General features: G+C 43.4%; 3 protein-coding genes and 4 non-coding genes across 7 annotated transcripts; 5 read left to right on the forward strand and 2 right to left on the reverse strand.

Moving 5' to 3' along the window:
- Positions 1 to 1,458: 1,458 nt before the first annotated feature.
- Positions 1,459 to 11,332, reverse strand: LOC124682041 (PTI1-like tyrosine-protein kinase 1). Its single transcript, XM_047216805.1, has 7 exons — positions 11,210 to 11,332; positions 5,957 to 6,201; positions 5,679 to 5,805; positions 5,301 to 5,574; positions 2,737 to 2,869; positions 2,053 to 2,139; positions 1,459 to 1,936 (listed from the first exon to the last, which is right to left on the reverse strand). Exons 1-7 carry the CDS (start codon positions 11,298 to 11,300, stop codon positions 1,787 to 1,789), a joined length of 1,107 nt encoding a protein of 368 aa, XP_047072761.1. The 5' UTR covers positions 11,301 to 11,332; the 3' UTR covers positions 1,459 to 1,786.
- TRNAC-GCA lies at positions 6,456 to 6,527 on the forward strand. The gene has a single exon. It is a non-coding gene; the product is annotated as a tRNA-Cys (tRNA).
- On the forward strand, positions 8,195 to 8,266 carry TRNAC-GCA. The gene has a single exon. It is a non-coding gene; the product is annotated as a tRNA-Cys (tRNA).
- On the forward strand, positions 9,007 to 9,078 carry TRNAC-GCA. The gene has a single exon. It is a non-coding gene; the product is annotated as a tRNA-Cys (tRNA).
- On the forward strand, positions 10,691 to 10,762 carry TRNAC-GCA. Its single transcript has one exon. It is a non-coding gene; the product is annotated as a tRNA-Cys (tRNA).
- A 5,039-nt stretch (positions 11,333 to 16,371) lies between the features above and the next one.
- Positions 16,372 to 19,899, forward strand: LOC124682033 (serine/threonine protein phosphatase 2A 57 kDa regulatory subunit B' theta isoform-like). Its single transcript, XM_047216797.1, has 3 exons — positions 16,372 to 17,731; positions 19,024 to 19,398; positions 19,488 to 19,899. The coding sequence occupies exons 1-2, from the start codon at positions 16,541 to 16,543 to the stop codon at positions 19,381 to 19,383; spliced, it is 1,551 nt and encodes a 516-aa protein (XP_047072753.1). The 5' UTR covers positions 16,372 to 16,540; the 3' UTR covers positions 19,384 to 19,398; positions 19,488 to 19,899.
- Positions 19,900 to 20,224: 325 nt separating this feature from the next.
- Positions 20,225 to 23,602, reverse strand: LOC124682030 (GDSL esterase/lipase At3g48460-like). Its single transcript, XM_047216793.1, has 2 exons — positions 22,952 to 23,602; positions 20,225 to 20,743 (listed from the first exon to the last, which is right to left on the reverse strand). Exons 1-2 carry the CDS (start codon positions 23,600 to 23,602, stop codon positions 20,225 to 20,227), a joined length of 1,170 nt encoding a protein of 389 aa, XP_047072749.1.
- Positions 23,603 to 24,216: the final 614 nt, after the last annotated feature.

Here is a 24,216-nt window from a genome sequence, read left to right on the forward strand (position 1 = left end):
GTATCTAGCCTTACTTTTCAGCAATACAACCTACGAAAATCACACCACAAAATCCCCTCATCTGAATTTAGTGTTTATCTCAAACATAGGATTCAGAACTGTTATGTATAAGCTCCAAAGTGTTCAGCTCTTTCCTGCTCATTCTGACTCGATCTGGTAGAAGTGAACTGCTAATGGTGATTTTCCAGTTCAGCTTATTAAGTGCAGTTCAATGGCTTAAACAGAACATCTCTGAAGCAGCTAATCTGAAATTCGAAAAGCCACATCAGATGCAAATTCATTGCTTTGTTAGCAATTCAGGGAAAGTGTCTGACTGCTGACCGGCTTGCGAAGCAGAGCTGGCCTCATAAATTCAGTGTCCAATCTGCTTACTATGCCATGGCTGTGCACACTCTTGCCTACTGTTCTTTGTTGTTCGCAGTTTGGAATCAACTGTTAGAAATATTTGTTAGGTGTATTTTTGCGTTTTTTTGGGGCAGTCTGCTGGGGTTTATGACTCGTCAGGAATGATATGATCTCTTTAGAACAAAACCATCTAGACAACTCATGCCGCATCGTTCGAAATTGTTTCATTTTCTGCAGCTGTGGAATGAGCTGCAGAGGGGGCAAGGGATGACTGAGGTCTGGTGGATGTTGCTCACCTCCGACCCGGGGAGGCTGAAGTGCCCGCGCCGTGGTCTACAGGGAACCTGACGTGTGTGCTATCAAAGCAAGGCTCTTCTGTGCTTAAGGGGTTCTGTTACCACAATATTATCTTTTCTTCCGTAATCTTGATGCGGTAAAGTTGTCTTGATCAGTTTAAGGGGTCAACACTTATAATCTGCACTTGTTAGTAGCAGGCACATGCCGAGTTGGAAACTTGGAATCTTTTGCTGCAACTCATGTTCAGGACTTTAGAGTCCATGCTTCGTTAACTAGTACAGAGTACTACTTGGCACTTTCTTTTGTTTTTCGGCAAGCAATGGCGCACCTGATCCCTTTGCAATGTCACATTATGGAGTATATCAAGAAGGGGAAGTGCTAAATCCTGAGGTGGGAACGCAGAAGTCAGCAGATACATGAGCATGGAGACAGTTTTCGATTATCTCTACAAGAATGTGCTCCATGATCCATCTGCCGGATCCAACGGGGATTGTGCAACACCCTGTGAGGCTCCCTCCGGTCTCTTCTAATTAACTCAGATTTAGTACAACTTTATACTAAATCTGAGTCAATTAAATAGAACCGGAGGGAGTACATCCCACTGCCAAGATGCTGAATTGGTTCGATGCACATGTGCAGATTTAGATGTGATTCTTGTTCTTGATTTCTATTTTCCAGATTTTTAATCTTGTTGCAAGTCCGTCAGGCTTTCAGATCTCTCAACATGGCATCTGACTAATCTGAGATAGAGTAGCACCAGAGGCCATTTAAGCTCAACCCCTCAACAGTTTTAAGATTTCAGATAGACAGCAACGGTAATAGCACCACACCATTCTTTAAGATTTCTACAGAATCACATCGAGACTGGATGACAGTTTTCAGAGCATGTTGCACTGCGATGTCGAAGTTTCCAACACCTCTGGTCTGGTGTGCACTTGCGGAAAAAAAAGGAGTAAACAACCTTGAACCTACAACAGACCAATGTACAGCGCCTCAAGCAAGCAAAAAACCTAGGGTGGCAACCGACTGGCAGGGAGCTCATGTACCGAGAATCCTGCAAAATAAATCTCCAGACCACTCCCAATTACACCCGATATGCTATCGCGAGCTAGTCCGCGCCGAGAGGTTCCCATGGTCTAACGCCTCAGGCCTCGGTCACCGGGGCCACGGGCTCTGAGGCTGCTGGCGTCGCTGCTCTTTGTGTTAGCAGAGGAGTGAGTGCCTTGACGACGATGCTCATGTTGGGCCTGAACTCTGCCTCGTATTGCACGCACAGAGCCGCCACCGCGGCAAGCTGCAGGTAAGAGAATGCAAGGAGTAAAGATCAGTGACACCATTGTTGGTCATCAAGTAACTATCAGACGGTCTAAAATATCATACACGCAGAGTTGATGAGAGGGAGATATATACCTTAGCAACTCCCTTCGGAGGGTATTCTCCCTTCAACCTAGGATCTATGCACTGTTTGACCTTATCTTCACTCAATCTTGGAGTGGCCTGAAGGGAAATTGGCACTACCAGATTAGTGATGGGAGTTTACTTTGGTTCAGATTTTGCTACCAGACAGGTCCTGGGAATAGATCAGTACCAGCAGCATTCTCTCAAAAACAAAATCAATTGCCAGCTGGAACTGGCCAAAATTTGAGCCAACAAAGGAATCCAAAATTCTTAACAGAAAATGTGTGGATGGTTAGAACCCAATTTTCTGCTAGGTTTGGTCTTCACACACTAACTGGTTTAAGTACTCAAAAGCAGAACTGACCTGTTATTGTTCAAGTCCACTGCTCAGTTTAATGGGAATAAAATTCAAAACCAAAATGACCTATAACTAAGCAACTTTCAGAAAACATATCAGTGTGCAAATTCGGGCATCCAGTCAGCTAGTTCTTGTCAGGGTTTCCAATTCTGAACTTGCAACAAGATGCTTGCTTCAGCTACATATAATTAAACCTCTCGTTTCCCAGTATTTTCTTCGTAATTTTACAGTTTCATTTCTACCAATTGATACATATAATAATGACAAGAGGAAAATCACTACAGTGACAGAGAAATAAGTAGCCGCAGTAAATAGTATGCCAATAAAATAACACATACCCAAGTGACTAAACTTTGCTGCCCCCGAGGCATTGTATGATCCACAGGTTTCCTTCCAGTCAGAAGTTCAAGAAGAACCACGCCAAAGCTGTAGACATCACTTTTCTGTGTCAGCTGGCCAGTCATAGCATATCTGCGACAAGTAGGAGCGTCAAAGTTAGAGAGGAAATGCATGAAAAGCAGGACTACAGATATCTCCAGAACTCATGCCAAAAATGCAAGTAAGCTTTTTGTTACGAGGCTCGTCTGGCTAGATAAAGATACACTGGCTGCCAGAGAAGTTGTTAATCTTACTAGAATATCAACTTAGGCCAGTCTTTAATTACTTCACAACTAGTTTACATATATAAGCATCATGAACAGATGAACCAGCACAGTCCAGGCAAAACACAAGATTGCAGTTTCCAAAGGCAGAAAACAATATCAACCATGGGGAGATAAAAACAAACTAACTTCTTAGTGTTTGAACCCTATCAGCAAACAGATTTTTTCTTTGCAGGCATAGGAAAGCAAATCAAAGAAATATCTAAGTTCTGCCCGAAATGATGCGCAGATTGGGAAAAATATCCTGGAAATTTAGGCTTAACTAGGCCTTTCCTAAAAGGTTACTGCTTAACTAGGCTTAAGTAGACCCAAACAAGGTTGCTGAACGCTCAGATGACAAACTCCTATTTGGCAAATTAATGATGTTCCGCATAAAGTTCAAAAATGCATACTATACGCCGGTAGCATTAATTTGTCTTGTCGGCATTGGGATATCTAGCAGATGCACAACAACATGCTATCTTGTCGGCATTGGGACAACACTTATCATTAAATAATAATACAATCTCCAAACATATTTGCCTACGTCAGCTGCCTTTCTAAAAATGTCATATTTACCCTAAAATAAGCATTTTGTCGTTTGTAGCCCAAATATCTGATACCAGTGTGGTCAGTATATAGGAAAATTAGTTAACAAAGAAAGGCTGAGTGTCTGCCTACATACCAGTAGAAGCCAACCATCGTATAGTTGGAAGTTCATATAAGTTGGTATATAAACAAACATATACTGGCGAATAAATTTTAGAGGGTATCAATACCAAACACGATATTAGTATCACATGGAAATATGATGGCTGCTGCTAGTAGAGAGAATTAGGGAAGAGGCGGCACTTTGGGCAAAAGCTGGGGCTGCCAACCTAAGAATGATCATCCCCACAACTTGGGACATCCACTGAACTCTGTAACAAATGATGTAACTCACCTCCTAGGAGGCTTGTACCCTTCTTCTATTCAACGAAAAGAAACGCAAAATCTTTGCGTTTTCTCGAGAAAAAAATATGATGGCTGAGACGAACCAATATCGGTGTACACGATTATCAGTCTATATATGTAGCCTACTTGGTTCATACATTAATGCTAGACATACTAGTGTTCCTTTTGGATATGTAGTTAGCACTGATTACTGTCCAAATGTGTAGAGCAACTAAAGTCGGTATCATGATCATGAAAACCAGAGTGGCTGTCCACCTTGCTTTGTCCAAATTCACTAGTACGACTGTTGGCTCTAAAGAACAAGCGATAGTATGGATTGGATATTCAGAAGTCATAGAAGTAGTTTTACGTATCCTCGTGAAGACAAACTTATGTTGGATGCCCAACCTGTAAAGCGTACGTGAGTGAACAGTGGACAAAAATAGCGAACCTTGAATTACGTACAACCCATTTGACCCAAAATCAGTTTGCAGCACAATGACAGGTTTAAGAGAACAGGTTGTGTCGTGATTCATGAACCAAATTCCCGGTGACTATGGCATGCACTACTATCTCCAATTCCTATATTTGCCACAAAGAATGGTCGGATATAGTGGTTGGGCATCCACTATCTACTGACACAGGTGTACCGCATCAGGTTTAAATTGGGAATTTCTTTAAAGGACTACATTAGGTCCAATCTTGTTTGTCAGCAAGTTTCCAGAACTGTGATGCGGTATTTATTTCTTCGATGCACGAAACATGCATGTGTCCTGCCTTGATGTGCCTCCATAGCCCATGCAGGTTAGGGCACCTAGTCTTGTTCTGGTGATGTCTACTACTAGATGTGAACCTAGAGCCTATGTGCACCCCTTGCTTCCATATAACATAAAAATCCTAACTCCATTTTGGCACCAGGAGACCCACAATTGTTGTTTATGCTGGCTACTTCAGTAGGTACGAGAACCGTCAATCTGAGATGCGTACTAAAAAAGTGGGTTCAATTCGGTATGAATCAAGCAGCTGAACATAAACACATACAATAGCAAGACAAGATGTGAAGAGGATAATCTAGAAGTTAGTTCATCCAAAAAGCAACCCCCAAGGCTGTCATTTAAAGAGGGCCTACCATACAGACATGATTTTTTTTTGACACCTTCAGACATGAATTGTGAACTAAAACAACGGCAATACTTACTTTTGCATTACAATGATATTATATTTTAGTTTGTTCTTATGAGCTGGAAATCTATAGTTGAGCTACGTTAATGCAAAATACTGAATGGCATGCAAAATGATTAGTATTAAACTATGAATCAGACAATTACTCTGGTGCATGGTATCCAAATGTCCCTAATACACGAGTTGAATGAAGACGTGCTGCCATATCTGGAGCTTGATTTAAGAGGTTGAAGTCCGCAATTTTCGCCTTGAAGTCCTCAAACAGAAGAACATTGCTTGATCTGATGTCTCGATGGATGATTGAAGGCTGAACCTTCTCATGCAGGTACTCTATACCTTTTGCCGCCTCAATAGCAATTTTGACCCTCTGCGTCCAGTCAAGCACAGGGCCAGGCTGGGCACCTTGAACTCCTTTTCTTCCTGTTTATGAAGAAATAGATGACTGAACTTGATATCCTAAAGAATAGCTTCATGATTATGCTACATGCTAAGTACACTAGGTTCCTAATGTCCTAATGTCTTACCGTGCAGAACATCATGAAGAGAACCCATTGTTGCAAATTCATATGCCAGTATACGATAGTTGCCCTCCACATAGTAACCCAACATCTCAACAAGATTGTCATGTTTCAGCCTTGATACAAGTGAGACCTGGGGATTCATACATAATGAAATGGATCTTAAGTCCTTTAGAATCTGGAACTATCATCAATGCATGAGAAGTAACAAACATAAATGTTTACCTAAAAACATCAGAAAAGGTAAGATTAAGGAAACTAAAAAGGAAGCAAAAAATGTTCACCTGTTTCAAGAATTCGTCGTTAGGCTCATTTTCAGATGCATCAAATTTCTTAATAGCCGCTTGCCTGCCATCATCCATAGTAGCATGATATACTCGTCCATACGAACCTTCACCAATCAGAGAACTCGATCCAAAATTGTCAGTCTTTTGTTTTAGGTCCTCAAATGACAATTCTGGGACGTCAATTGTAGGAGGGGAAATATCTGGCTCAGGTTGATCAGCAGGTCTGGAAGATTTGTGCTTGCCTGATGAACAACATAAAAATGCAATCACTAAGGACTCGGAATAAAAAAACATGTCAGCAAGAAGAAAAGATGCAACGAGCAGTAACATAAATCTGAAGCCAAGTTTCCAAATAGAATGCAACAAAGTGTCGAGGCATATGACTGAAACTACACGGGAGAGAGAGTCGAATGTGACACGAGACCATTAGCACACAATATTGACAATATTGCTACTCACAGCCCATATAGTTAGGGCCAAACAGAAAACCAACAATGGGTCCATAGCTCAGTGGTAGAGCAATTAACTGCAGATCAATAGGTCACCGGTTTGAACCCGGTTGGGCCCTACTGTTTTCTTTTCTGTATTTTTTTTTCCTTTTTCAACTACTGTTTTGGCCTTCAATTCTTTCTTCATAAGTAATCCGTCTTTCATTTTATTCCTTTCTCATCATGTTTGGGGCATGTTGATTCTTTTTGTGAGAACCGTTGTTCTTACACTAGATGGTTACCACTATTCAAACAGTTATCAATGACTCCAAAATCAAGTTAATTATTTACTATATTCTGCAGAGAGTGGTTCATCAATCTAGGCATTTAGACACTTAGGAAGAACACTTCACCAGTTAGACCCCTTGAAAATAATATAAGAATGGTTTGCATAACCTAAAAGTAGCATGTTAAATAAAAGCTGGACCTGATAGTCCATGAAAACACCTTGGAAGAATTTTTTCTACCTAATTTACAATGACACCATTTGGTAACTGCTATGAATGTGTGCTTGCTAACTAGCATTCAAATCCATATCTAAAAACCAGAGGGATACAACTGATATTCATTTGCATTCAAAGTCTAGAGTGAACCAAATGATATTTAACACAACCATATGAAACATATCGTCTATCTTATTTAACACAGTCACTAATGACTAAGAATAAAATCATGCAAGGAAAAAAGACGACAAGATGAACGAGCAGCAAGACCTAAATGTGAAAGCATTTGCCAAAATAGATTGCAAAAGAATACATTAAGGCGTATGAACAGAGAGAGTCGAATATGACATGAGAGCATTAAAACCCAATACTGTTACTCACAGCTCATTGATGGTTTTACATATATTTAGGGCCAAAGACAAGAACAAAAATGGGTCCATACCGGTAGAGCAATTGACTGCAGACCAATAGGTCACCGTTTCGAACCCGGTTGGGCCCTGTTATTTTCTTTCTGTTATTTTTTATTTCCTTTTTTAACTACCGTTTTGGCCTTTTACACTTTCTTAGTAAGTATCACTCTGTCCCATAATATAAGATGTTATTACAACCAATATATGAGTTAATTGGATGTAATAATATCTTATATTATGGGATGGAGGGAGTATTTATTTCCAACCATCTCTAGCTTAATTCCTTTTTCATCAATTATAGTACATTTTGGGCCGACAATTCTTCTTTGCGACAACCTTTGTTATTACATGACATCTTTACCACTATTCAAACGCTTATTAAATACTTCAAAGTCAAGTTAATTATTAGCCAATTAGGAACATTCGAAAGAATCTAAGAGTGGTTCATAACCCAAAAGTAGCACTTTACATAAAAGCTGGAACTGGCAATCCATGAAAACAGCCTTAAGTATTTGTCTCCTACCTGATAATGAAACTCGCTAACTAGCACTCAAATCCATATCTAAATCAACAGGGGTATAATTGATATTCATTTGCGTTGACAGTCCAGAGTGAACCAATCAATATTTAACACAACCACATGAAACATACTGTCTATCTTATTTAACACAATCACTAAGGACTCAAACAACAATTGTGTAAGCAAAAAAAGACAAGATGTCGAACACATAAATGAGAAAGTATTTTCCAAAATAGATTGCAAAATAAGACATTAAGGCGTATGAGTCAAAATACATGACAGAGAGAGTCAAATATGAGTATATGACATGGGAACATTAAAACCCTATACTGTTTGTTTTACATATATTTAGGGCCAAAGACAAGAACACAAATGGGTCCATAGCTCAGTGGTAGAGCAATTGACTGCAGATCAATAGGTCACCGGTTCGAACCCGGTTGGGCCCTCTTGTTTTCTCTCCGTTATTTTTTACTACCTTCTTAAACTACCGTTTGGCCTTATACACTTTCTTAATATAATGGTTGTAATAACATCTTATATTACGGGACGGATGGAGTATTTATTTACAGCCATCTCTAGCTTTATTCCTTTTTCATCAATTATAGTACTTTTTTGGGCATGAAGATTCTTCTTTGCACAACCTTTGTTATTACACGAGATTTTTACCACTATTCAAACGCTAATTAATTACTTCAAAATCAAGTTAATTGTTAATCAATCAGGGTCATTCGAAAGAATCTAAGAATGGTTCATAACCCAAAAGTAGCATTATACATAAAAGCTAGAACTGGCAATCCATGAACAGAGCCTGGAGTATTTTTCTACTACCTAATAATGAAACTTACTAACTAGCACTCAAATCCATATCTAATCAACAGGGATACAGTTGATATTCATTTTTGTTCACGGTCTAGAGTAAACCAAGCAATATTTAACACAACCACATGACCCGTCTATCTTATTTAACACAATCACTAAGGACTCAGACAACAATCGTGTAAGCAAAAGAAGACAAGATGAAACAAGCAGGAACATATAAATGTGAAAGTATTTTCCAAAATAGATTGCAAAATAAGGCATTAAGGCGTATGAGTCAAAATACATGACAGAGAATATGACATGGGAACATTAAAACCCTATACTGTTCGTTTTACATATATTTAGGGCCAACGACAAGAACAAAAATGGGTCCATAGCTCAGTGGTAGAGCAATTGACTGCAGATCAATAGGTCACCGGTTCGAACCCGGTTGGGCCCTCTTGTTTTCTCTCTGTTATTTTTTACTACCTTTTTTAACTACCGTTTTGGCCTTACACACTTTCTTAGTAAGTATCACTCTGCCCCATAATATAAGATATTAATGGTTGTAATAACATCTTATATTATGAGACGGATGGAGTATTTATTTGCAACCATAACTAGCTTTATTCCTTTTTCATCAATTATAGTACATTTTTGTGCATGAAGATTCTTCTTTGCACAACCTTTATTATTCCACGAGATTTTTACCACTATTCAAACGATAATTAATTACTTCAAAATCAAGTTAATTATTAGCCAGTCAGGGTCATTCGAAAGAATCTAAGAATGGTTCATAACCCAAAAGTAGCACTTCACATAAAAGCTGGAACTGGCAATCCATGAACACAGCCTGAAGTATTTTTCTACTACCTAATAATGAAACCTGCTAACTAGCACTCAAATCCATATCTAAATCAACAGGGATACAGTTGATATTCATTTGCGTTCAGGATCTAGAGTGAACAAAGCAATATTTAACACAGCCACATGAAACATACCGTCTATCTTATTTAACACGATCACTAAGGACTCAGAATAGCAATCATGCAAGCAAAAAAGATATGAAACAAGCAGGAACACATAAATGTGAAAGTATTTTCCAAAATAGATTGCAAAATAATACATTAAGGTGTATGAGTCAAAATACATGACAGAGAGTCAAGTATGACACAAGAACATTAAAACCCAATACTGTTGGTTTTACATATATTTAGGGCCAAATAGAAGAACAAAAATGGGTCCATAGCTCATCGGTAGAGCAATTGACTGCAGATCAATAGGTTTGGGTTTGAACCCGGTTGGGCTCTCTTGTTTTCTCTCTGTTATATTTTACTACCTTTTTTGGCCTTATACACTTTCTTAGTAAGTATCACTCTGTCCTATAACATCTTCTATTATGGGAAGGATGGATTAGTTATTTCCAACTATCTCTAGCTTTATTCCTTTTTCATCAATTATAATACATTTTTGGGTATGACGATTCTTCTCTGTGACAACCTTTGTTATTACACGAGATTTTTACCACTATTCAAACGCTAATTAAATAATTCAAAATCAAGTCAATTATTAGCCAATTAGGGCCATACAAAAGAATCTAAGAATGGCTCATAACCCAAAAGTAGCACTTAACATAAAAGCTGGAACTGGCGGCAATCCATGAACACAGCCTGAAGTATTTTTCTACTGCCTAATGATGAAACTTGCTAACTAGCACTCAAATCCATATCTAAATCAACAGGGATACAATTGATATTCATTTACGTTCACGGTCTAGAGGGAACAAAGCAGTATTTAACACAGCCACATGAAACATACCGTCTATCTTATTTAACACAAACACTAAGGACTCAGAATAACAATCATGTAAGCAAAAAAGAGATGAAAAAAGAGATGAAAAAAGAAGGAACACGTAAATGTGAAAAGTATTTTGTAAAATAGATTGCAAAATAATACATTAAGGCGTATGAGTCAAAATACATGACAAGAGAGAGTCAAATATGACATGGGAACATTAAAACCCAATACTGGTGGTTTTACATATATTTAGGGCCAAAGACAAGAACAAAAATGGGTCCATAGCTCAGTGGTAGAGCAATTGACTGCAGATCAATAGGTCACCGGTTCGAACCCGGTTGGGCCCTGTTGTTTTCTTTCTGTTTATTTTTTTTTTCCTTTTTTAAATACAGCTTTGGACTTCTACACTTTCTTAGGAAGTATTTATTTCCAGCCATCTCTAGCTTTGTTCCCTTTTCATCAATTATACATTTTTGGGCATTATGATTCTTGTTTGCGACAACATTTGTTATGACACAGGATTTTTACCGCTATTCAGACACTTATTAATTACTTTAAAGTAAAGTTAAATATTAGCCAATTAGATCCATTAAAAAGAATCTAAGAATGGTTTGCATAACCCAAAAAATAGCATGCTACATAAAACACGGAACTGACAGTCCATGAGCCCAGCTAGAAGTATTCTATGGCAAATAAATCCATATATAAATCCACATGGATACAAATGATATTCAATTGGGGTTCACAGTTCAGAGCAAACCCAGTCAACATTTAACACAAGCATATGAGTGTACCGTCATTCTTATTGCCCTGAGCTTTGGAGTGTTCCACTTCATCGATGTCCTCCTCCCGGAACCGGCAATTGCAGCAGAACCAGTGCCCCATATCGTCTCCTCGCCCACCACTTCAAATCCATGCACCAATACGCACAAAACAGTTAGCACATGAGTATCATAAGTTGAGAGCACGCACTGACAAAGTCATTCATAAAGCAGAAACTAAATTTATATACTGTAGAATCATTCAGCGCATCTCTAGAATCTGAACTCGATCGATTACATTCTGCGCAGAAAGCATTGCATTTCCGTATACAGCAGCACAACTTCACAGAAGCGCTGAAGTTTATTTTTCCCAGAAACAGATGAGGGGAAACGTTTTGGAACAAGGTGTAGCCAGCTATGAGACAAGCACAACATTCAGGCAGGTGGATGAATCCAGCCTCTGCAACCCCACCAACCCAATTTCTCCGTTCCCCACATGAACGCAAACAGCACATAAATGGAAACCTCGCATCCAGCCTTTCCCTTGCTTAATCACTCGCTTTAATTCGCCGAACACACCGGCTGGGCAATGAATGCGCGGCACCTACTTAACGCACAGTTCAAATCCGGTACTAGTAACACACGCGGAGGCGCTAATTCAGGAATGGAACCAGCCGACGGAAATGGAAACAGGCCGCCGGAAATTCCTCCTGAAACAGCACGGATTGAACTGAGCCGAACCGAACTCCCCGCGAATAATCACCAACACAACCATCAGTCCCAAAATCACCCGGAATTTATTTATTTATTTTTAAAAATCAAACTCCCCCCGAGAGTCCGAGACCGGCCTGGGCGAATCCACGCTCCCCCGTCGACTCCGCGGACCGCGGCCCGAAACACGCACCAGAAAACTAGTAGAGCTCCAGCGATCTCGAGGGGCCGAGCTCTTTACCTGCGCGTCCGCCGCGGCCGCGAGCTCTCCACCGCCTCCAGCAGCAGCAGCAGCTCCGCCGCCCGCGCGGTAGGGTTCGCCCGCCCGCCCGCCGAAGGGCCGAGGCGTAGCTTGGAAGGCAAGGGAGAGCGCAGAGGAACAGCGGCTTCGCTTCCCCTGTTGTGCTAATGCTGCTGCCGCCCGGCCGCTTAAGTTAAAGCCATCTTTACGGGAGGGAGGGAGCGTGGTAACGTCGCTAATTGCACACACGATTAGCCAGCCCTAAACGGCGCACGAGGTCGGCGAGGCCGGAGACGGGACGCTCTCGATGACACGTGGGGCCGGGTTCGGGGGACCACGCGAGGCGGAGCTGGGTGCTGGGTGCTGGCCAGGTGGGCTGGGTTTGGCGGTTACCGGGTGCCTGCGGCGGGAGGCGGTGCTCTGCGTGACAGGTGGGGACAGTGGTACGTGGGGCCCGCGTGCTCGTTGGGTACAGGCGTACAGCTCAGGTGTGGTGCGTATCCGGCCGTTGAGGCGTGGACCGGGTCTAGGAGCTGGGCGCGGCACCGGAACCGCGTGGGCCGGTGGGGACCTGGGGGGACGTGCACGTGCTGCCGCGGGTCGCTGACCAGGTGGGCCCCGGCGGAAGGGAGCGTGGCTTGGCCAGCATGACGATAGAGCTAGTGACGTTGCGTTGTGCTGTACTGCTGTATGGCATTTTCTTTCGACATTTGAAAAAAAAATGCAAATATTCTGCCGCTCTACTGATAATCATCAACACTATAACATTTTATAGTAATAAATATAATGTTAGCAAAATATTTTTTATAAGTGTACACTTGCAAACGAATTGGTAGTGTAACCTAGGATCACAAGGGCATTGCTAGTGTACACACACCCAGGCACACTTGAAATTCCGACAGACCACAGGTTGCTTTTTTAGTGACCGGAACCGACGGGAGGTAGCTAGAGGAGGCTCATATTGGATAGGAGGAAGGAGAGCATCGTCGCCACACCACCGGAGAAGGGGAATAAGGGAGAATCGTGGCCACCACCCCGTCCATCTCCATCACTGCCAACACCAGCCAAAAACGGTGGCGACCTTACCCTGCAACAATCTCCTCCCTCCGCCAACCCGCCCCTACCCCGCCCATCCCTCTAGCCCCACCCCTTCTCCAACGCCGTTGACCCACACCCAAAACCCTAAGTCCACGACCTACGGTCCCTTCTCTGGTGGGTACAAGGATGAGTGTCTGTGGGCCCCACATGGAACCACACGACAAGTCAAGACGCACCGTGCCCATGGTAACCTATATAGAAGGCAGTTCGGGATCACAATTTGTATAACGATGACACTTGCAGTAAAATCGGTAATCCGAGTGCAGGAAACGGTTGTACAACATGACTAATCTAGGCTAGCAACGACCTAGGCTAGTGTTCTTATATGGCTATCAACTACGCAGACGAGAAGTTGAGCATATTCATTGATCCGCCCGTGTAAATGTGAAAACCTTGCTTCACTTACAATACAAACTTATCCTATGTCGTCTCTTTCTTACTATGCTATATTGCGAAGACTTGAATGCATATGGTCTTGAAATCCGGCAATTGTATATTATTTCCATGTTATATTAATTAGCTTCTGCATTTACAAAAAAAAATCCCTGTCGACAAGCTAATATTGGAAGCAAATCAGTCACGTCCATTATGAACCCGCGTGTCATGTTTGTCGGTTTGCTCTTTAGTTTTCAAGTGTGTGACACAATGCTTACGTCCTTCGATCAGCATAGATCAGCATACGTCATAGGCGCCTCGGCTTCTTCGCAAGTGATCTCAGTCATCTCCAAGCCCATTCTTACCTTTGTTCCGTCGCTCCTATGGTACCGAAGATCCACATTTATGTCTTTAAATCCTTTCCCCCTTCATCTATAGCAAAATACCAACCTTTAAGGAGAACACTATTCACATAACTACTCCCACCTCTCGTAGTTTTTACAACTCCATGTTCTTAGAACAATGTCGTGGAAAAAAAGATCTACAAGCTCTCATACAAGGGTAGGATCTCTCAAATGGTCGGAGGATGCTCTGAGTCAATAGTCTCTATACCTATTTGTCGGTTGATATCTTATTTAATCGTTTTTTCTCATCCATCTTGATATGGCCAATGGTTTTTCTTCATTTGTTCATTTATTATGGATTTTTGCCAACATACTTAAACCATGTATGATTTGTTGGTTCTTTAAAACAACTTAAAATGCGTCTAACATACGCTCCGGCGTAGCCACTCCTATCAACCCACCCCCGCACATGGGAAAATCTATTTGGTAGGCTTCGATAGGCTGGAGCCTACCCTCCAATTTTACAAAATATTATCGAGTATACATGCTCCAATCTATGGTTGATTAAGAAAGAAGAAGAAAATGGTCGTTCGAGCATGAATCAGTGTTGTATTACGAGACATGAGGAAGAAAGCATCGATTTGGTAGCTAGCCAGTTGTCTTGTCGAATTTGGGATTTGAGAGGGAATAGGAATAAGCCAAACAAACACAGGAGGTTGTGATGTCTTGACGTTTCGCGTCGCAGAGTGCACCGTGTAACGCACCCTAGCGTTGGCATGGCTGCCGCGAGTCAAGTCGCCACTCGCCAGGAAGAAGGCAAAGTGAGAGGCGTCTGACGATATGACTGAGGCTGGCGATAAAGACGTGCGAGGTGGCCGGCGAGACCTGAGTAGGAGCAGCACCGACATCAATCCATGAGTGGACACATCCTGCAGCCTATAGCTAGGTCATAGGAGCCTACGAAATAAGGACAAAAATAAGTAAATAAAATTTGCTTTTCTTGCTATGGAAATCAAAGGTACCTTTTTTTTTGTAATTGATGATTGCTTTCGTGCTTTCTATATTATCCATTATTCAAAAGTTATTGAGGAAATAATTTCCCTCTTTAAGTTAGAACTGATGATATGTATACTTCTCAATTTGTTCATAGATTCAGAAGTGAAAAGTAGCGATGAGGAAAGTAATCGTCAAACACTTCCAATCTATGAAACAATAAAATGAAGATTTACTTGAACATAGAGCTGTAGCAATTCCACCTCACTAGGACAGACCATTTGTTCTGAATTATATTATGTTGATATTTAGTGAGCTTTATATTCATCATGTTTTTCTCCGTTTAGCCTAGTCCTTTAAGGTTCGAGCCTACCCTTCATTTCATCTTACTTGGTTTCGAGAGGATGAATTGCCAAATCTTGTGATTGACATTGTCACCCCAGACACATCACGATCGAGTACTAACAGTGGTTAGTATAGAAAAGTTATTTTACAACTTGGTTAGTAGGAAAAGATGGTAGGAGTTGTAGTGTGGAGCACGTGAAATGGGCTCATGATTTTGCTAGCCCTAGCTGCTAATCTCAGCACGGCCAGCCTAGCATCGCAACCACCAGCAAAAGCGACCGAGCCCAGCACCAGCAGAGAAGAGAGAGCAGCCAGCCCCAACTGCCCTCCGCTCCGCCCCACGGAATTTTCAAAAAAGGCGAGCGACGGTGCCACGTCACCGCCAATTTCCTTTCCTTTTCTTTCTCGAGGCGACGGCGGAAAAAAAAGAGAGGAAAAAGCGAACGAGGCGGAGAAGGTCCAAGTCCTCCCTCTCTCTTCCAGCTCAAGCGAAGCGACCCTTTCCACCGGACGCGCCGCCCGCCCGACGCCAACCACCGCGGACCGGGATCCGCCGCCGCCGCCGCCGCTCCTCGGAGGTGCAGCCGTGCAGGTACGTCCTGCCTCCGTCCACTCTGCCGCGCGCGCGCGCCGCCTTGGGTAGCTGCTGCTGCGGGCCGCGCGCTGCCTCGGACTGCCCGCGCGCGCGCCGCCTCGATTTGGCCGCCCCGGACCGCGTCCTCGGCGGCGGGGCGGCGGTTCGCGCCCGTGCGGTTCCGCTCCGATCGGCCGCGCCGCCTTTTTTTGTTTCCGCCGCGGCCGGGGATGGTGGGGATTTGTTACTACTCCCATTTTGGGGGATATTTTTCGCTATGCCCGTAGGATTCGCTCTGTCCGCCGTCCGACTGTTCCCCGTTTCTGCGGCGCGGGGTTGTAGCGGGGCCTACTGCCTGGTTCCGACCCCCCGTCGATCGACTGCCGTTGCCGCGGGCGCGATCCTGCGGAGAGCTTGACGCGATCTTACCGTGATTTCATGGTTTTAACCGTCAATTTTTGTCGTCGCAGGTCGGAGGGGCTGCTCGATTCGGAGAGACGCGGCTACCTCGCTGGAGAAGTCGGGTCTGGGGTGGGAGCTCAGCTCCCCGTCGCCGTGACGTGGCCACGGGCTTAGGGTTTACTGTTCAGCAGTAGGGCCGGTGGCAGCTCTGAAAGCCGGAAGTTGGGGGACGAGCTCTTCAGAGTCGGTGCTGGGGGGTTTGGAATTATCTGGGCGGTAGCATGATCAAGCAGATCCTGGGGCGGTTCCCGAAGAAGCCGTCCAAGTCGGGGGACAAGGACCCCGTTGCCCGGCCGAGCGCATCCTCGGCGCCGAACCCGCAGTTCGGTCCGAGGGGCGCCAGCTCGGGTGGCCAGACGCCGGTCATCTCCAGCTACGGGCTCAGCTACGGGAGCGGCCCGCACCCCGGGAACGGGAACGGGAACGCGAGGGCGAACGGCACCTCGGCGCCGGCGGCCTTCGAGCTCTTGCCGAGCTTCAAGGATGTGGCCAACGCCGAGAAGAACAACCTGTTTGTCAGGAAGCTGAACCTGTGCTGCGTCACGTTCGACTTCGGCGACCCGACCAAGAGCGTGAAGGAGAAGGAGGTGAAGCGGCAGACTTTGTTGGAGCTCGTTGACTATGTCGCCGCGGCCAGTGGGAAGTTTCCGGAGATTGTTATGCAGGAGACCACGAGGATGGTCTCTGTGAACCTGTTCAGGACGCTGACTACCCCGCCCAGGGAGAACAATATTTCAGCCTATGATCTGGATGAGGATGAGCCTGTGATGGACCCTGCGTGGTCGCACTTGCAGATTGTCTATGAGCTGTTCTTGAGGTTCATCCAGTCTCCGGAGACTGATGCCAAGCTCGCTAAAAGGTACATCGACCATTCGTTTGTGCTCAGGCTTCTTGATCTCTTTGACTCTGAGGACCCTAGGGAGAGGGAGTACCTCAAGATGATACTTCACCGTGTGTATGGGAAGTTCATGGTTCATCGCCCGGTCATTAGGAAAGCCATCAACAACACCTTCTACCAGTTCATCTATGAAACCGAGAAACACAATGGGATTGCAGAGCTTTTGGAGATCTTGGGGAGCATCATCAATGGGTTCGCGTTGCCGCTTAAGGAAGAGCATAAACTGTTCCTTGTCCGGGCCTTGATTCCGCTTCACAAGCCAAAGTGCATTCAACTGTATCACCAACAGCTGTCTTACTGCATTACCCAGTTTGTCGAAAAGGATTGCAAACTTTCGGACACAGTTATCAGGGGCCTACTGAAATATTGGCCCATCACAAACAGCACCAAGGAGGTGATGTTTCTGGGGGAGCTGGAAGAGATATTAGAAGCTACACAGCCTGCCGAGTTTCAGAAATGCATGGTTCCTCTTTTCCGCCAGATTGCACGTTGTCTGAACAGTTCTCACTTTCAGGTAGTGTTAACCTTATGTGTTACCCTTTCCATTAAAAGTATCCATCTGTATTCCTTCATTTTCCATTTCTTCTATTGTGTATGTTCTGTTCATCCTTTTGTCCCTGAATAGTTAATGAATTGTGACCATCCCATTTTGCTTATTAGGTTTTTATTCAAGGCATGGTAGTGCAGGTTTTAGGGGGGATTGTGTTAATTCATTGCATGCCAGGCTTAGAGTTAGACAGCTTGCTGCTTACTCCTTCTGTCCCTATTTACGTGGCGCACACGCATTTCAATGTCCAATTTTGACCATTAATTTAACTACCAAAATATATGTTATATATGGATTACTATGAAAATTATATCATTGAGCTTGTATTGGAAAAAAATATTTGAATGACATAATATTTATGAAAATTATATCATGTAATAATAGTTATTTATTTGGTCAAACAAAAAACACAAAAAACAATGGCGCCACCTAAATAAGGACCGAGGGAGTAGTATTCTTAGTGGCACACAGAATTTTGTGCACAGGATGTAATGTTCATATCTATAGGTTTGCAATCACTTCTCATTATTAATTTTCTATTCTACACATTTTCATTTATTTAGGGCTTGTATTTTTAGAGTTTTTTTATATTTTGTGCTAGCAACACATTAGCAGAATACACAAAAAAAACAAAAAACAATGGCGCCACCTAAATAGGGACACCGAGCTAGTAGTATTCTTAGTGGCACACAGAATTTTGTGCACAGGATGTAATGTTTATATCTATAGATTTGCAATCACTTCTCATGATAGTTTTTCTATTCTATACATTTTCATTTATTTTAGGGCTTGTATTTTTAGAGTTTTTTTATATTTTGTGCTAGCAACACATTAGCAGAATACACACTAAACTCAATTTTGCGCCGTTCTAGTAATGGTTGAGCAGTTCTCTGGTTGCTGACAACACCAAAAAAACAAAATTTATCAGCTGTGCATGGATTTTGTCCAAAATGGGTTGCTTACCAGATTCCTGATGAGGAGATGGTTGTTTAGTGTGGGCATTGACCCAACTTGGTGGCTTCACTTGTATATTATTCCATTAGAAGCCCTTGTGGGTTCTGGCACATGCCAAATCTATCAGAATTTCAAGCTTATGCCTCTGGTTCCTTATTCTTACTCTCCGCAGTTACTTATATATAATCTTTGCTTTATTGTTGGAAGGTAGTCATAATTATAAATGCTAGTCTGCTTGAAGTTGCAGAACCAGAGTATAGTATTAACATATGAATAGTAGCTAATGGTGATTATGCTGCTTCTAGGTTGCTGAGAGATCGTTGTTTTTGTGGAACAACGACCATATCGAGGGTTTGATCAAACAAAATAGCAAGGTGATACTACCTATCATCTTGCCTGCACTGGAGAGGAATTCCAGTGGGCACTGGAACCAAGTTGTGCAAAGCCTAACTATTAATGTGCGCAAACTGTTCTCTGATCATGACGCTGGGCTGTACACCGAGTGTTTGCGGAAATATGAGGAAGCCAAGGCCAAAGAGAAGGAGGTCAAATCGAAGCAAGAGGCCACATGGAGACGCCTAGAAGAGATCGCATCAGCAAAAGCAACAAGTGGAGAGGCTGTGCTTGTCTCTCGATCCTTACCGCGTCAATCTTCAGGGGTGTAGCTAATTATTCAAGTGGTAAAGAAGTTTTCCCTTTTTTCTGCTGGGTAGTTTGAAGCTTGGGCTCTTGTTTCTAAATGTGATGCAAGGATTTCTTGAATTTGTAGGTCTCCAGAGATTCATGAAACATTGTACAGGATTGAATTGTATATACAAGGTATATTAGGCGGGCAAATCAACGGAAGATCTTAGAAGCCAGTCGGGTTAGGCGCAGCGCATTATCATCACCATTTCTAAATCCCGAGCCTTGGCTTCTTTTGGCATGCTGAGATCTGCAGTTTATTGCTGTATCCTTTATCCTTGTCCGAGTTGGGTTACGATTTGTTCCTCCAGTGGAAAAGTTTGTTTCGGAAGGTTGGTTGTTGTGGTCGGTGGGTAGATCTCTAGTTAGAGAGAGGGTTTCATTTAAGAATGAGTCATGGTTCTTGAGTCGGCATGGTTGTAAATGGAAGCAAATTTTTCTTTCTGAATACGAAGACCAAATATTTCTCACAGAATGTGTTGGGTGCATTCATTTCATTATTGTCATTATGCTGTGGTCAGTGAGTGTTCATGCAATTCGTTTTAATTTTTTGTTGAAGAAATCTGAATCGGAATGCTCAAAACTGAAACAAATTAAGAGCTTTCTTTTTTTTGCGGGGGAAAACAAATTAAGAGCTGGCAGATGAAAATTTTAAATCCGGGATACTCCTTATTTTGTCATCTGTTCATCATCATAATATCAAATACTTGTACATCTGTCTGACAAATCATACTGGATTCAGACAAGGTGGCCACTGATCAACTGCAATCAATAGCTACCGGGCTGCTGCTGCTGCTGATGATGATCGTGTTGGCGCTCAGTTCAGTTGCCATGGGCTTTCCTGGCCAGCAAGGAGCTGAACGTCGGCCGGAAGTACTTCCCGGAGCCATCCTGGAAGAACATGCCGGCGACGACCTTGTACATGGCCTCGGTCATGTGCACCCCGTCCCAGTTGACATACCTGGCCGGCTGCGCGCACGCGCTGCTGACCTCCGGCGAGCCGCAGGTGGAGAGGATCTTGAAGTTGTAGTCGCCGCCACCCGCGCCGCAGCAGGCCTTGAAGCGCTCCGCGAAGCCGTACGTCGCAGGGCTCTTGACGACGGCGAGGTGGGCGGCGTGGTAGTCGGCGAAGGCGATGACGGTGCCGGGGTGCTTCTGCCGGAGCCGGCGGAGGCTGGCCTGGAGGAGGCGGTTGTGGGCCAGGCTCACCGCGTTGACGGAGGCGACGCAGCCGAGGTCGTCCCGGTCGTCCGGCCGCGCCAGCGCCATGGCCATCGTCAGGCAGCCCGTGAGCGGCAGCCCCTGGACGGCTATGTACTTGGCACCTCTCTTCAGCAGCCCCTGCAGTTTTTTTTTTTGACAGGATCAGATGCAGGGTTTAGCTAGGTTCTTACTGCTAAATTCAGTTTATGTTCTGCAGGCGAGGTCAGGGCCTGGGTGCTACATGAACAACAATGATCTTTACCGGTTTCCTTATTCAGAACAATAGTGATTCTTCCTGTGAGTAGGCACGACATAGACAGTCCAGTAAATGGCCATCAAATTAGGTTGGGGGACACTCATGTACGGAAACTGACAGTGAACATTGAAGAGTGAGTGTTGGCTGGGGCAGCCGTAGATCTATCTACTTTTGGGCAGTGCCAGGAAGAACACCTAACTCAATTCGGTGAGTTCGGTCACAGCTTGTACGCCAGGTCAGTAGCCAAGGAATTAACACACCGAAATCAAAGTAAGGAAAATGCACCGACCTGCCAAAACAAATGTTCTGACTTCCGACGGAGACACATCACAAGATGCATCTATGGGGTTTGAAGTTCTGAACACCGATGTGCTAAGCCTCACCCAATGCTACTAGTTTCTTAGCGTGTTATTACTAGAAATTTTGCTGACGTGGCACTGTATTTAGTGCGGAGAAAAATACATCTTACTCCCTCCATTTGGTTTATAAGGTCAACACACATTTCAAGAAAAAATTCATATACAATATATAAATAATACATAAGAAAATATATCATTATATTCGTATTTAAAAGAGTTTTTGGTGCTATAATTTTTTGTTTGACTTAAAACGTATACATAGTAGTATATGAAATTTATGGCCAAAGTTTTTGGCTATATATGGTCTTGCACGTGGTCACTGGTAAAAACCATTATTCCACCAATAACGTGCAAGAATGAGATCAAAATAATTAAATACAAGCTCAAATGATTACAATAGTAGAGCCAACCGTCGCGAAAAGTGCTACTGGAGCCAGGGCTCTATGGAGCCCTTTATTTTAAAAATTCAAAAAGTGCATTTTGAAATCTCAAAAAATAAAAAAAAAAGCATAAGAGCACATCAAAAAATCTAGTATATATGACACATGACACAAGTTTCGTCAAAACATACCATCATCTGTGATCTACACAAAGAAGTGTGGGTATTAAAAATGATTTTTCCCCTTTTTCGGGAGTTACAAATTTATCAAGTTAATGTAGCCCAAAATACACCGTACTACATAGCCAAACTTTGCAGATATGTTCATCATATTAGTATGCATCCACAAGCAAAACATCAGATTTTTGAAAACATATAGTTATGATTTTTCTTTTTAACAAAACATATCGGGCTACATGGAGCCTAGTAATCGACACACCCCAACAGCTGGCTTTATCGTATTGATTTTTCATATATAGCCAGTTCAATAACTGGTTTGTATAATAGTTAACTACAAGTATGTACTACTTTATGAATATTTTGCCCAGCTTATACTCCTACAAAGTTATTTGGAGCACGTGTTGCTGCTGACTCTCAATCAATAACCTATTTCGCTTCTTTCAACTGCACATAACAAAAATATTATATTAAAGATCTTATAGCCCACTTACCTCACCTTATTATATTTTATTAGTGAACTCCTGATAAACAATGTATTACGATGACTGTCTCTTAAAATAAATAACTATCTAGAATGATGTGATAAGAGGCCTAAATGTTAGTAGCAGCAATTACCCCTACTCAGTGAGCAGGGTACTTACTTAAAATAGTCCTAAAATTTGAAGACTCGGTCATCCATCAACCCATATAATACGCAGTGGACCTTCCAAGCTAGTCCCTCCGTTCGAAAATATAAGGGGTTCTTAAATTTCGTTGGTCAACGACTTACAAGTTTAACTATGATTTGTACTTATGATATGTTTACAAATATTGTATATGCATATATGATGTGAAAGAGAATTGTAAGATCACTAAAATAATACTAGAACTAAAATGTGTCTAGATACATCCACATTAGAGTCAATTAATATGGACCAGAGGGAGTAGCATTTTTACATTCTCAATCCATATTTTGTAGTATATTATTGGCCCAAGTTGAGCATCAAAAACCGCGCGAAATATCTCTTACATTTTGGGATGTAGATTTTTTTGAAAAGGATATTAAGACCCCAACATGAGATGCATACAACTTTTATTTAAATTTATTTAACAAAGACATGTAAAGTTAAGAACACTTACTTTGAAATGGAGAGTAGTAATTAATTAGTGTACACTGTACAGCAGTACGGTACCTCGAGGAAGGTGGTGACCCTGTCGATGGCCATGGTCCGGATGACCTTGCGCGGGATTGCGTCTGCCGCCATGATCAAGCTGTAGGCGTAGTCGTTGGCCCCGATCTCCCCCACCCAGAACAGCGCCTCGCCCACGTCCTTCTGGGCGATCCGCCGCGCCTTGAGGTGCACGTCGAACCAGCCGAGCTCCGTCATGATGGAATGCGGCGTGACGTCGAAGCTGAGGTTGTTCTTGACGAACCACTCGTGCTCGATCGCCGTCGCGCCGGCCACCGCGAAGTTAACTGAGTTGCCGCTGGAGGCGTTGGCGGCGGCGGAGCTGGAGGAGAGGTAGGGCGGCAGGAAGGAGGGGAGGCGGAGGGCGTCGGCGGCGAGGAAGTCGACGACGAGGCGGCCGTCGGAGTAGCGGTTGGTGGGGCGGTGGAAGAAGGTGGTGCCGTAGGGCGGGTGGGAGACGTAGCCGAAGGAGAAGGGGCCCGTCGTGGAGTGCGTGTTGCCCGTGTCCGTGAACGAGTCGCCGAACGCGTACACCGTCCGGAACGGCGAAGGTGGCGAGGATGGTGGTGATTGCCCCGCGGCGACGTTGACGGAGACTGAGAAGAACGCGAGGAGGGCCGGGAGCAGGAGGAGGAGGGCGGCGGGCACGTCCATGGCGACTGGCGAGCACGGTTGAGTGAGATAGTAAAGTGGCTGCTGGATGCTGCTAGCTAACTTCACTGCGTCTGTTGCTGGCTTGCTGCCGTGTCCGTATGGTAGTTTTTATAGCTGGATTTTCGTGGATTGATTGCATTGCAAGGGATTTTCGTTCCGATTTTCTGGCTGAATTTTCTTCAGTTCTGCATGAATGGAGTCCATGTCCAGCACCCGGCCCGAAGCTGCTGTTTGTTTCGCTTGCATGGCAGCTGCAGCTGGCTAGCCCGCAAGTCAATCTGCTGGCACGCAATTTCCTTGCCTTTTTGAGAAATAAAAAAAATAAAGGAATGGAAGTGAGTAATTAGGAGTGGCCGGTGGTTAAGGATCCATAATGACGTGTCTCTGTGATACTAGGCAGCTCGAACGTGTAAATTCATGGCTGCACCAACCCCCTGGATCGGATCGTAGCAGGCGGGCCAAGCTATCATTTTAGTTTATGTTGTATCTTGTGCATATCCAAATTTTCATCCAAAAAATATGATGATGAGTGTACTGTAGCATGCATAATGAAAAATTTAAAATACAAACGATGCACAACCGGATTTCAACGGTTTCGAGAAGAGTCGGACACA

This window comes from Lolium rigidum, unplaced genomic scaffold (genome assembly GCF_022539505.1).
Source record: "Lolium rigidum isolate FL_2022 unplaced genomic scaffold, APGP_CSIRO_Lrig_0.1 contig_66381_1, whole genome shotgun sequence".
Lineage (NCBI taxonomy): Eukaryota > Viridiplantae > Streptophyta > Magnoliopsida > Poales > Poaceae > Lolium > Lolium rigidum.